Below are 12,399 nucleotides of genomic sequence, written 5' to 3'. Positions count from 1 at the left end.
TATATTATATATTATTATATATATATTATTTTTAAGATTTTTTTTCCATTATATGTTATTACAAGATATTGAGTGTAGTTCCCTGTGCTATACAGTAGGTCCTTGTTTATCTTCTTTATATATAGTAGTGTGTATCTATTAATCCCAAACTCCTAATTTATCTTCTTAGTTTTTTAGGAGGATTGAATGAGTTAATACCTATAAATGCTTCAAAATTGTTTTTACCATCATAAGCTATAATTGTGTTTTGTTCATTCATTCATTCATTTATTCATTCATTGCTTTCTTTCAATAAATATTTATTGATTGCCTTTTTTAAAAAATTTATTTATTTATTTATTTATTTTTGGCTGTGTTGGGTCTTCGTTTCTGTGCGAGGGCTTTCTCCAGTTGCGGCGAGCGGGGGCCACTCTTCATCGCAGTGCACGGGCCTCTCACTATCACGGCCTCTCGTTTCGGAGCACAGGCTCCAGTCGCGCAGGCTCAGTAGTTGTGGCTCACGGGCCCAGCTGCTCCGCGGCATGTGGGATCCTCCCAGACCAGGGCTCAAACCCGTGTCCCCTGCATCGGCAGGCAGACTCTCAACCACTGACTTTTTATGCCAAGTATAAGTGCAAGGATATAGCAATGGGCAAAACTGATGAAGGATTGTTAAGTTTATTATTATTATTATTCCAAGTCATTATGGGATGTCTCATGAACCACTCAGCACATAATGGACATCTATTATCCTTCCCATCTCCTAGCACAAAATAGAGGCTCAATAAATGTTGATGGAGAGAAGTTAAAATACATGAGTCATTGCAACATAGAATAACAATCTGGAATTGCAATAAGGATTTGGAATTGGGAGATGCAATGTCAAGTCCCAGTTTTACTGAAATTTCCTAATCTAAAAACCTAGAAAGCTATACCATGAAACCACTAAGATCCCTTTTGACTGTGATTCTAGAAAGTAACTGAAATGATGTTGACTGGTTATAATTCTATTTTTCTTACAATAAATAAACTTCTAATTTTAGTCTAGCTTTAAATCTACAGAAACAGTACAAAACACAACAGAGGGTTCCTGTATATGCTCTCAGTTTCCCTTATTATTAACATCTCACGTTACTATGCTGTATTTGTCAAAGCTAATGAACAAATATTGATATATTATTACCTGGAGTCCATACTTCATTCTGATTTCATAAGTTTATACCTAAAGTTTTTTTTGTTTTCTTTTTATTTGTTTAAATTATGTAAGTTTCAGGTAAACAGCATTACAATTCAACATCTGTATACACTACAGAGTGATCACCAGCATAAGTCTAGTTACCACCCATCACCATATAGTTGACCCCCTTTACCCATTTTGTCCACCTCCACCCTGCTTCCCCTCTGGTAACAGCTAATCTAATCTCTGTATCTGTGAGTTTGGTTTTGTTTTCTCTTGTTTGTTCCTCTGTTCTGGTTTTTTAGATTCCACCTAGGAGTGAAATCATATGGTATTTGTCTTTCTTCATCTGACTGTTACAATTGTGTGTATGTACCACATCTTTTTCTGAATTTAATTTCTTATTTTATACTGCAGTTTAGTTGATTTACAATGTTGTGTTAGTTTCCTTATGTTCTTTTTTTTTTTTTTTTGCCCCAGGATCCTACTGTCTCCTTAGACTTGTCTGGACTGTGACAGTTTTTCAGACTTTTCTTTTTTGATGACCTTAATATTTTTGAGGACTCTTGGTCAGGAATTTTGTAGAATACCCTTAAATTTAGGTTTGTTTATGCTTTTCTCATGGTTAGACAGGGGTTATGAGTTTTAGGAGGAAGATCACAGAGGTAATTCTCATCACATCCTAGCAAGAGTATATGCTATTAACATGATCAATGATATAAAATTTTATTTTAATGACTGGATAGGTGTTATGTATAATTGGTAATTTAATGTACCATACTAAGGAAAATATCTTTGCTATATGTAATTTTCTACACAAAGTACAGTCATCCTTATCCACGCAAGATTGGTTCCAGAACGCCTGTGGTTACCAAAATCTATGGATTCTCAAGTCCTTTATATAAAATGATGTAGTATTTGCATATAACCTACACATATCCTCCTGTTTACTTTAAATCATCTCTGAATTACTTACAATACTTAATACAATGTAAATGTTATGTAACTAGTTGCAAATACAATGTAAATGCTATGTAAATAGTTGCCTACCCACAATAAATTCAAGTTTTGTTTTTTGGAAGTTTCTGGGATTTTTAAAATATGTATATTTGATCCTTGGTTGGTTGAATCCACAGATGCAGAACCCCCAGATACCAAGGGCCAACTAAATGAAATAGTTGATTCTTTTGTGGCACAATCTTAAAATATATTTACTTTACTTAAAAAAACAAGTCCTCTTTACTACTGGCAAATGAAGAGTAAGTGAAAAATTCATGCCTTGTTATAAATTAATCGTACTCTTATCTTGTGGACTCAAGATCTACATATTAAATTTAATGTCAAACATAAAACTGTTTGTATTTCTTTCAAACTAACCGCAAGCTTGAGAAAATTCTCAGATCTTTGTTCAGCTATGTGGGTCTGAAAGATGCAACAAAGTAAGAAGTGCCGGAAATTAAGCATTTTGATAGTAATTCCCCTAAGCCTGTCTCATGCAAGGGACTTGCCTTAAGAAATATAGATATTAATACCTCACTAAGCCCCGGACATAGACAGTCTGGTGTCTCTAATCTTTGGTGTCCTTGGTATAAATGTACATTATTCTCTGGGATTAGGAATGACGCTGATGTAGCAGTCACAGAGACTGGAAGATCCATGGTTATGTTTATTCTATACTTTTGTTATGAACTTCACTGTAAATAGAGAAGTTGGCTTAAGATTACTATAATCTATGCAATGTAAAATTTTCAGATCAAGACATAAAATAAACATTGTCAATCCAGAGGAAAATTGTTAGAAGTAGGGTTTTACTAGGGATATCCTTATTTAGATTTAAATGAAATAAATACCTACAGTATCACACTCTGGCTCCAGCAAGTGGCCACAATAAGTTTAATTATCCTATCTTTATGGTTGTCACTTCCCATAGAACTGATCATAAAAGCAATTGAGTGGTTTTAGCCCACTACTCTTTGTGACCTTACTATGGAGGTTCATTATTATGGCCAAGAGCATCATTCACAATACATTTTTCCCCAAATCCCTAATTTCTTAATTCCATGAAACACTGTGTCCTGACTCACCATATACTACTTGTGTGAACTTTGGAAATTTCCTTAACTTCTGAAATTTCTTCATTTTCAAAAGTATGTGTGACGGTTAAATGAAATTACATATATAAAACACTTAGCAAATGAACTGGCCATTTGCTATTTGTTCACAGATACTCATGCACATGCTTTCAAAGAATAATTTCCAGTTTGCTGGGAGCAATGATGCCTGCTGGACCATCTCAAGTTGGCTGTTGTGTTTTATGCCATATCTATATTCTCAGAAATATTTTCTGGCAATTACCTGATATTTTAATGTTGGTATCTTAGTAGGCAAGTAAACACTAATCAGGAAGTGGGCCTCTCAGTGTTCAAGGAAATAAATGTATTCTGGTGGCAAAATTCAGTGTTAGGATAATTTTATTTATTTTTCTCTAGCCCTGAGAGAGACTAGTCATGGCACTATGTTTCTTTTTTTTTTTCTAACATGGTTGGAGGATATTCTCCATGACACTGCAAGGGACTTACTTAATGGTCTTAACAGCTAAATAAGTGATTAAAAGTATAGGAAGTGTCAGGCAAAGGGAAGAGCCAGATTAATTGTTTTATACAATAGCCCTCAACATGAATCTGAAAAAGAATATGTATATATATACACATATATAAAAGTATATATTATATGTATACATATACACACATATATATATAACTGAATCACTTTGCAGTACACCTGAAGCATTGTAAATCAACTATATTTCAATAAAATTTTTAAAATGAAAATTAATTAATTAATTAAAAAAAAACAAGAGCCCATTTCTCTTCTGATTGACTAGGGTGTCTGATGCCATATTTGGGAAAGAAGCCATAAGCAACCTCACCCGTATTCCCACCTCTCTCTCTTGATCAAAGGGCAAATCCAAGTTACAAGGCATCTTGATAACATAAACTAAAAAGAAGTAAGTGTTTATGAGGACAACACTTCATTGCAGGTAGACCGCTGTCCTTTACAGCCACTGTCCACTCCATTTATCATGGACTTTACATTGTGGCATTGGATAGTGACCACAGCAGCATATGGAATGAGAAACAATTCCAAGAGCAGCTGTGGCTGGAGAGACAGCCTGGGAATAGTTTGAATAAGAGGTTAAGAACTAGCCAGCCGGGAGGCAGCAAAAAGTAATATAAAAATAGAAAGCACAGGGCATAGGGCTCATTTGCAATTCATTGTTGGGTATGGCAGACATTGCTGACATCGTGTTAACTAGCCTGTTTGGGTTGGGAGCTGTGTACACCCAAGTGAAGTTAGAACAAAGTAGTCATACTTTGGAGGTTGACCTCTCCAGCTTTAGAATCAGACTTCAGAGGCAGAAGCGTTGTAGGGTTACAGTGCATCAACACTTTCTTGGTCTTCAAGCTCTTGAAAGCTGTGACATTAACATGGTATGACCAGTCTGTGAATTTCTTATAAAGAGTGGCTGTTGATGTTTGAATACTTTTGTGTCACAAGCTCCCTGAGAACAGCCTGGTGCAGAGCATACATTTAATAAATATGCTAGATTAGAATTCCTCTTATTTGTATATGGATGATTTTTGTACCTGTCCAATATACAATTCTTTGTAAATAAGGCAATGATTTTCTAAACCTTTGATCTGGACAAAGCGATATGATATCAAGGTTCTTTTTTTTTTCTATATTTTACACACGCATACACAGGAGGATCAGTACCTATTTTACCTATTTTTTAATTAAAGAAAGAGATGTAGAAGGAAAGTAGAAAAACAAGTAGTAAAGAAAAATTAAAATATCTTAAAAACATTTATCCTCCATTTTATTTTTTTTTAAAGCCATCCTTGTAGAAATATACAAAGCACAATGCACTGTAAAGATTATTTTAATAAGGCCATATGTTAACAAGAGAAATTTGTGAATGTGTTTATTTACCCCATGGAAAAACATTAAAGCCTATTTGTATATATTTTCTAGAATTGTCCGAATGTGTTATATCAATAGACAAAACTATAAGTGGTCATCTAGGTACATTTCCTCAGGAGATGATTGACACATAGTTGACAAGCAGCAATTGCTAGCTGTTCTTATCATTATTAGCAGAATGTAATATTAGTGATACACTTTCGAATAGGGAAAGGTCATACTACTGTTTTTGCCTTTTCTTCTGTGCTACTTTGACTGCAGACAGTACCACAGGGACACCAGCAATATCAACGACGACAACTGTGGAAATTCGCAAAAGCAGCGTTATGACAACTGAGATCACTTCTAAAGTGGAGAAAAGCCCCACGACAGCCACCGGCAATAGCTCCTGTCCTTCCACGGAGACTGAGGAAGAAAAGGCAAAACGGCTGCTTTACTGTTCTCTATGCAAGGTTGCTGTCAACTCCACCTCACAGCTGGAGGCGCACAACAGTGGTGAGATGCAGCGATTTATTTTCTGTCTCAACAGCTCTGCAATTATCTTCCTCTGAATAGATTAGATCTTTTGCAGCAGGGGACAGAGGGGGAGGCAGAAAACTGGCAATTATTACATGGAATTCATTAACCATTAAAAGGTAAAAACGACAAGCAAAGTGTCATTTACAGGGGGGCAAGGAAGGGTTTCCAGGGCTCCCTTGCCATGCTGTATATGTGTTTGTGTGTATGGATGTGTGTTTGTGTTTTATAAACATTAAGAGAGACAGTAAAATATAATTCTGAAGTGTCAGCTTTGCATTTATATGATTTCTAGATTGCTATGTTACTTCCACACATTTGCTTGTAACTGAAATTTTCTGAAGTTGCACCAATAATATAGTTGCAAAAGTTGGTTGCATAACTCCATTCACTTTTGGTTAAAAACCTCCCGATTATGGTTTTTATGGCAAATAATGTTGTTTGGGCTAAATCTATATGAGCTGGAAAATTAAACTTAAGAAAATACTTCTTAGAGGCAGCCATGATGTCTACATATAATATTTTATTTATTTTTTCTCACAACGTAAAGATACTATTCCTTTGTTTTGACTGAGGCTCAGAGAAGACACATGACCAGTTAGGTGACAGAGCCATTATTCAAACCCAGGTCTCTCTAACTAACACTAAACTTTCATATAGCATAACAGAAAATACTGGTAAGCCAGCATGGAATTCTCTCCTGATATATTTTGATTCCATCTACCTGCTCTTTCTATACATCTATGTTTATATCTATATCTATATTTAAAGATGTTTTATATATATATATATGTAAACCTATCTAACTAGATACATATATAGAGTATATCTATATTGATTTAAATAGATAAAGATTTTATTGTTTTATTTGTTTATTTATTTATTTTTGTCCTGCCTGAGATTTTAGCCAGCCCTTTGTCCCAAGATCAGTTTTTCTCTAAAAGACTAGGTTCATTGCGAGGACTCTGTCAGCAATTACAATAGAAAAAGAATCATTTGTGAATCATACCCTGAGTTAATAGTGCAGCTGTGTGTTGATGGCGTCATCGACCAATCATAGTGCTGCATGCGTAATATTCAAGTACTGACTTCAAGACTCTAAGGGGATAATTGCAGAAGGAGGACAATTCCTTCCGCACACATCCTCCTCCTTCAGGCAACATGAGTTGTAGTCAGGGAGAGTTCATGAGTTCAGGGGCTGGGAGACACAGAATAGCATCTGGCCCCAAGTCAGAATCCGTACCATTCAGATTTGCCCTCTGTTTACTCCTGCGAATACGTTCTTCCTGAATGTGAGATCACTGGGAGAGCGTGAGCATCACTGGAAATCCATTTACTTTTCCAGAATTCTTGATCATCCCCCCATAGTGACAGAGAAACACATTCATTTTGAGGGAGGATCTATTTTGACAGATAAACCATAGCCTTTGAGGTTGGAGTTAGTTTACAAAGAACTTGGATGTCCTTTCTGAATTCTGATCAGAAACATCTGATTAGGAGGCAAAGAAGGGATGACTTATTTGTTCACATCACATCAGGTCAACATTTTCCATATTACAGTTCTATAGTCATCTCTGGTTCGTGTGTAAGAATTGCCGTTGGAGGTTTATGTATATATATATATTTTATATTAATGTAAAATATATCCATATGTTTATATATAAATGCATTTATATTTATTTAAATACAGATATATATACATATACACACACACACACACACATATATATATATATATATATATCTTACATTCTGGGATTCTGATTTATTATATATCCAGGGTCTGGGAAGCTAGTGTTTGGGAAAAGAAAAACACCAAAACAAAAACCTGGCAAGTGTTTTGCAGGCAGAGCTGAGAACTAATTTAACCATCTCACCTGGGATTTTAAGACATGATTTTCGTTGTCACCCTTACTTGAATCCCTTTCTAAGGGTGTCCCCTCCAAGCCTTCAGCCCAGTCGGGGGACTGCGGCCACTCCCCTTCCCTCCAAGGTGCTGCTTGGGGTTCTTGGTACCTGTATTTCCCTTCCTGCTTCAGAGATCTTCCCCTCGGGGTGTGATGTCAGTAACCTGCGGGGTGATTGTAGAGGGCAAAGCTCTGCATATGTCCCTCTCCTGTCAGGAGTAGGAGTGGTCCTTGTAAATCTCATCCTAGGATTATTGTGGTGGGTTCTAGTTTGGGTTCCATGAGAAGCAGACTCTGAGACAAGGATGTCAGGGCAAATAGTTTTTAGGGAGATGAAGGGACCAGGTTAGTGGAGTTGGGAAAGGAGATAAGGCAGGGAAGGTGGCCAGCACAGCCAGCTACCAATGTGGGCAAACTGGACCCTACCCACCAAAGCCGGTCCCCCGCCCAGCTTCCACTCTTTTACCCTTAACACCTTCAAGTGATCCCATAGAATGACAGAACTAAATTAACTCAAATTCTGTGTCTTTGTCTTTACAATCTCAGCACTATCATTGTTCTTTATAATCTACTGTTTTCATGAAACATAGGTAGTAACACAAGGGCATGAATTGCAGCCTTTGTGAGCTCAAAGGATTTCGAACCGCTATGAAATGATTAGTGAAACTAAAGCTTGTAACCGAATTTGTGTGTTTCTGGGGATGACCGTATAATGGAGAGTTCTACAAACTAATTTCCATGGAGCAGATGATGTGCTAATTTAGTATATACTAAATCTCAACAGTAACCACCTCCATTGTTTAGAATATAGACCAATGAAATATTCTTTAGGGAAGAGTCCTTATCACTGACATTATTTAGTTACCAGATCATGGCACTGGTGGAAAGCGGACCCCCTTTGGATAGTCTATTTAATCATTGTTCTCTAATTCTCTTTAAGGACCCCCTTCCTAGCTATGCACAGGGCAGACCACAATCACCACCCCACCCACTGCATCCTCCACTCACCCCCACCCTGTCAATTTAACTATAAAAGACTTCTGCAATTACTTCTTAGAGCCAGATATTAGGAAAATACTGTTAAGATTGGGCTGTGTTTTTCGGGAAACCAAGTGTGAATATCAATTTTGCTCAGAAGCAACCAGGCTGCAGCATGGGAAGATGTGTCCTTTGCATTTAAATTGTAATTCTAAGTGTTTGTCTTCTTTATCCTTTTAGAAATACATCATAGACATGGAATCAGGGCTATAGCACCGAGCGGAGAGTTATGCACTTATGGTGTCTTCATGGGAAGCCAGCCACCTTCAAAACATGTTTTTCTCTTAATCTTGGAAAATGCATTAAAAAAAATTTTATTGAAGTATAGTTGATTTACAATGTTGTGTTAGTTTCAGGTGTACAGCAAAAGTGAATCAGTTATACATATACATATATCCATTCTTCTTCAGATTCTTTTCCCATATCGGTTATTATATTATATTGAGTAGAGTTCCCTGTGCGATACAGTAGGTATTTATTGGTTATCTATTTTATATATAGTGATGTGTATATGTCAATCCCAATCTCCTAATTTCCTTTCCCATGCCGTTTTCCCTTTGGTAACCATAAGTTTGTTTTCAAAATGTATGAGTCTTTCTGTTTTGTAAATAACTACATTTGTATCATTTTTTAAAAATTAGATTCCACATGTGAGTGATATCATATGATATTTGTCTTTCTCCATCTGACTTATTTCACGTGATTCACAAAACAGTCTAAGAGTGCTTGAAACACCCTGAGAGGACATACTCTTTTCGAGAGATCTGGAAGGCTCCTTTTATTTGTGTGTTATAGACATATATTATAAAAGATATGTTTGTCTTTTTCTTTAAAGAAATTCCCCCCAAACATCCTACTAGGTAATGCTTTGCTTAGCTATTTTTGATGATTTTCTCTATATAATTGAAAAAAACTTTGGAATGTTTTATCATTAGCCCTCATTACTAATTTGGGCAGAATTTTCTGGTAATGACTTAAAGTGGTAACATTTGATCATTTTCACTAAGCTCATTCCAGCTCTTCTATCCCTACACAGAGCTTATTTTTAAGCTCACTAAATTTTAATATATAGAAATGACACGTTATCAAAGAATGGAATTTCTAAATTTTTGCCTAAACACAAAATCAATGTTAAGAAGGAGAAGAGAAGATTGACTAAAATTTCTTGAGCATGTGGGCGTGCCAGAAATAATGCTTAAGATAAAAAATGCATCTAATACAATACTTCAGTAGAGGAGATTTTTTTTTTCTATAGCTACAGACATTGAGGCACAAGTAAAATTGAAACTACTCAGCTGATAGAGGCAAATTCTGACTTATACCATTTCAGAGCCTGAGCTTATAAATCTCTTTCCAGAGAGTTTGTTGTGTTTGTTGATCTTAATAAATATCTAATACTTAGCTAATCTTCACTGATTGTCTACCATGTGTTGCTCACTGAGAATATAAATTTGAGCAAAGCCCAGGAGTTGCCTTTTAGGAAGGCCTGGTCTAGTTTGTGCCTCTGTGTTCAGGACGAGAATGTGTAAAGACTTATTTCATCCAGAGATCTGTCCTTTCATGTTTCAAGTAAAAAACTAATTTAAGCCAGTCAGCCATGGTGGTCCATGTTTATGGCCTTATTATTATTAAGGCCCAAAGATTATCTGCCACTCCTCTTCAGCATCTTCTAGGGTAATGGTAAGACTTCAACTGGATGGGAAAATACAGATACAGACTCTTCTATCACAAGTCTGCTGTTGTGCCTTCTTTAAACTTTCTACAAATGTTTAAAAAAACAATTCAGCCCCATAGGCCTCCATGTTACACATGTTCATGCAGGGCATACTTGAGCAGGAGAGCTGTACTGTCTAATATGATAACGACTAGCCTGAGGCAGCTATTTAAATTTAAATTAATTACCTTTTAAGTTTCAGCTGCAGTAACCTCATATCAAGTGCTCAAGAGTGTCTCTGACTAAAGGCCGCCATATTGGTAGGTACAAATCAAGAACATTTCCATCAGCAAAGAAGTTTCTATCAGACAGTGGACTGGAGCTACAATTATTTTTCCTTTTTTTTTTTTTTCGGTACACGGGCCTCTCACTGTTGTGGCCTCTCCCGTTGTGGAGCACAGGTTCCGGACACACAGTCTCAGCGGCCAGGGCTCACGGGCCCAGCCGCTCTGTGGAAAGTGGGATCCTCCCAGACCGGGGCACGAACCCGTGTCCCCTGCATTAGCAGGCAGACTCTTAACCACTACGCCACCAGGGAAGCCCTCTTTTTCCTTTTTAAAAAAAAATTTTATTGCAATATAGTTGATTTACAATGTTGTGTTAGTTTCAGGTGTACAACCAAGTGAATCAGATACACATATATCTACTCTTTTTTAGATTCTTAAAATTCTTTTATTTTTTTAACATTTTTATTGGAGTTTAATTGCTTTACATTGTTGTGTTAGTTGCTGCTATATAACACAGTGAATCAGCTATGTGTATACATATATCCCCATATCCCCTCCCTCTTGCGTCTCCCTCCCACCCTCCCTATCCCACCCCTCTAGGTAGTCACAAAGCACCGAGCTGATATCCCTGTGCTATGCGGCTGCTTCCCACTAGCTATCTATTTGACATTCGGTAATGTATATATGTCCATGCCACTCTCTCACTTTGTCCCAGCAAACCCTTCCCCCTCCCCGTGTCTTCAAGTCCATTCTCTACATCTCTGTCTTTATTCCTGTCCTGCCCCTAGGTTCTTCAGAGCCATTTCTTTTCTTTTCTTTTTTAGATGCCATATATATATGTGTTAGCATACGATATTTGTTTTTCTCTTTCTGATTTACTTCACTCTGTATGACAGACTCTAGGTCCATCCCTTCAGTACAGATAACTCAATTTCGTTTCTTTTTATGGCTGAGTAATATTCCATTGTATATATGTGCCACATCTTCTTTATCCATTCATCTGTCGATGGACACTTAGGTTGCTTCCATGTCCTGGCTATAGTAGCTGTATCCATTTACATTCCCATCAACAGTGCAAGAGGGTTCCCTTTTCTCCACACCCTTTCCAGCATTTATTGTTTGTAGATTTTTTGATGATGGCCATTCTGAACGGTGTGAGGTTTGCATTTCTCTAATAGTTAGTGATGTTGAGCATCCCTTCCTGTGTTTCTTGGCAATCTGTATATCTTCTTTGAAGAAATGTCTATTTAGGTCTTCTGCCCATTTTTGGATTGGGTTGTTTGTTTTTATGTTATTGAGCTGCATGAGCTGCTTGTATATTTTGCAGATTAATCCTTTGTCAGTTGCTTTATTTGTTACTATTTTCTCCCATTCTGAGTGTTGTGTTTTCATCTTGTTTATGGTTTCCTTTGCTGTGCAAAAGCTTTTAAGTTTTATTAGGTCCCATTTGTTTATTTTTATTTTCATTTCCATTTCTCTAGGAGGTGGGTCAAAAAGGATCTTGCTGTGATTTATGTCATAGAGTGTTCTGCCTATATATTCTTGCCTCCTTTGTCAGAGATAAGGTGACCAGATGTGTGTGGGTTTATCTCTGGGCTTTCTATCCTGTTCCATTGATCTATATTTCTGTTTTTGTGCCAGTACCATACTGTCTTGATTACTGTAGCTTTGTAGTATAGTGAGCAGTCAGGGAGCCTAATTCTTCCATCTCTTTTTCTCTTTCTCAAGATTGCACTGGCTATTCGGGATCTTTTGTGTTTCCATACAAATTGTGAAATTTTTTGTTCAGTTTTGTGAAAAATGCCAGTGGTAGTTTTGTAGGGATTGCATTGAATCTGTAGATTGCTTTGGGTAGTA

At 36.7% G+C, this 12,399-nt stretch overlaps 1 protein-coding gene across 1 annotated transcript in view; it reads left to right on the top strand.

Moving 5' to 3' along the window:
- ZNF385D (zinc finger protein 385D) overlaps positions 1 to 12,399 on the top strand; it is a 768,390-nt gene that overhangs the window by 724,389 nt on the left and 31,602 nt on the right. Inside the window, exon 6 of the mRNA XM_055085280.1 lies at positions 5,402 to 5,635. Within this exon, the coding sequence (XP_054941255.1) occupies positions 5,402 to 5,635 (234 nt within the window). The remainder of the gene's footprint in view (positions 1 to 5,401; positions 5,636 to 12,399) is intronic.

The sequence above is a fragment of the Physeter macrocephalus genome, chromosome 1 (assembly GCF_002837175.3).
Source record: "Physeter macrocephalus isolate SW-GA chromosome 1, ASM283717v5, whole genome shotgun sequence".
Classification (NCBI taxonomy): Eukaryota; Metazoa; Chordata; class Mammalia; order Artiodactyla; family Physeteridae; genus Physeter; species Physeter macrocephalus.
This window is presented reverse-complemented; position numbering and strand designations above follow the sequence as displayed.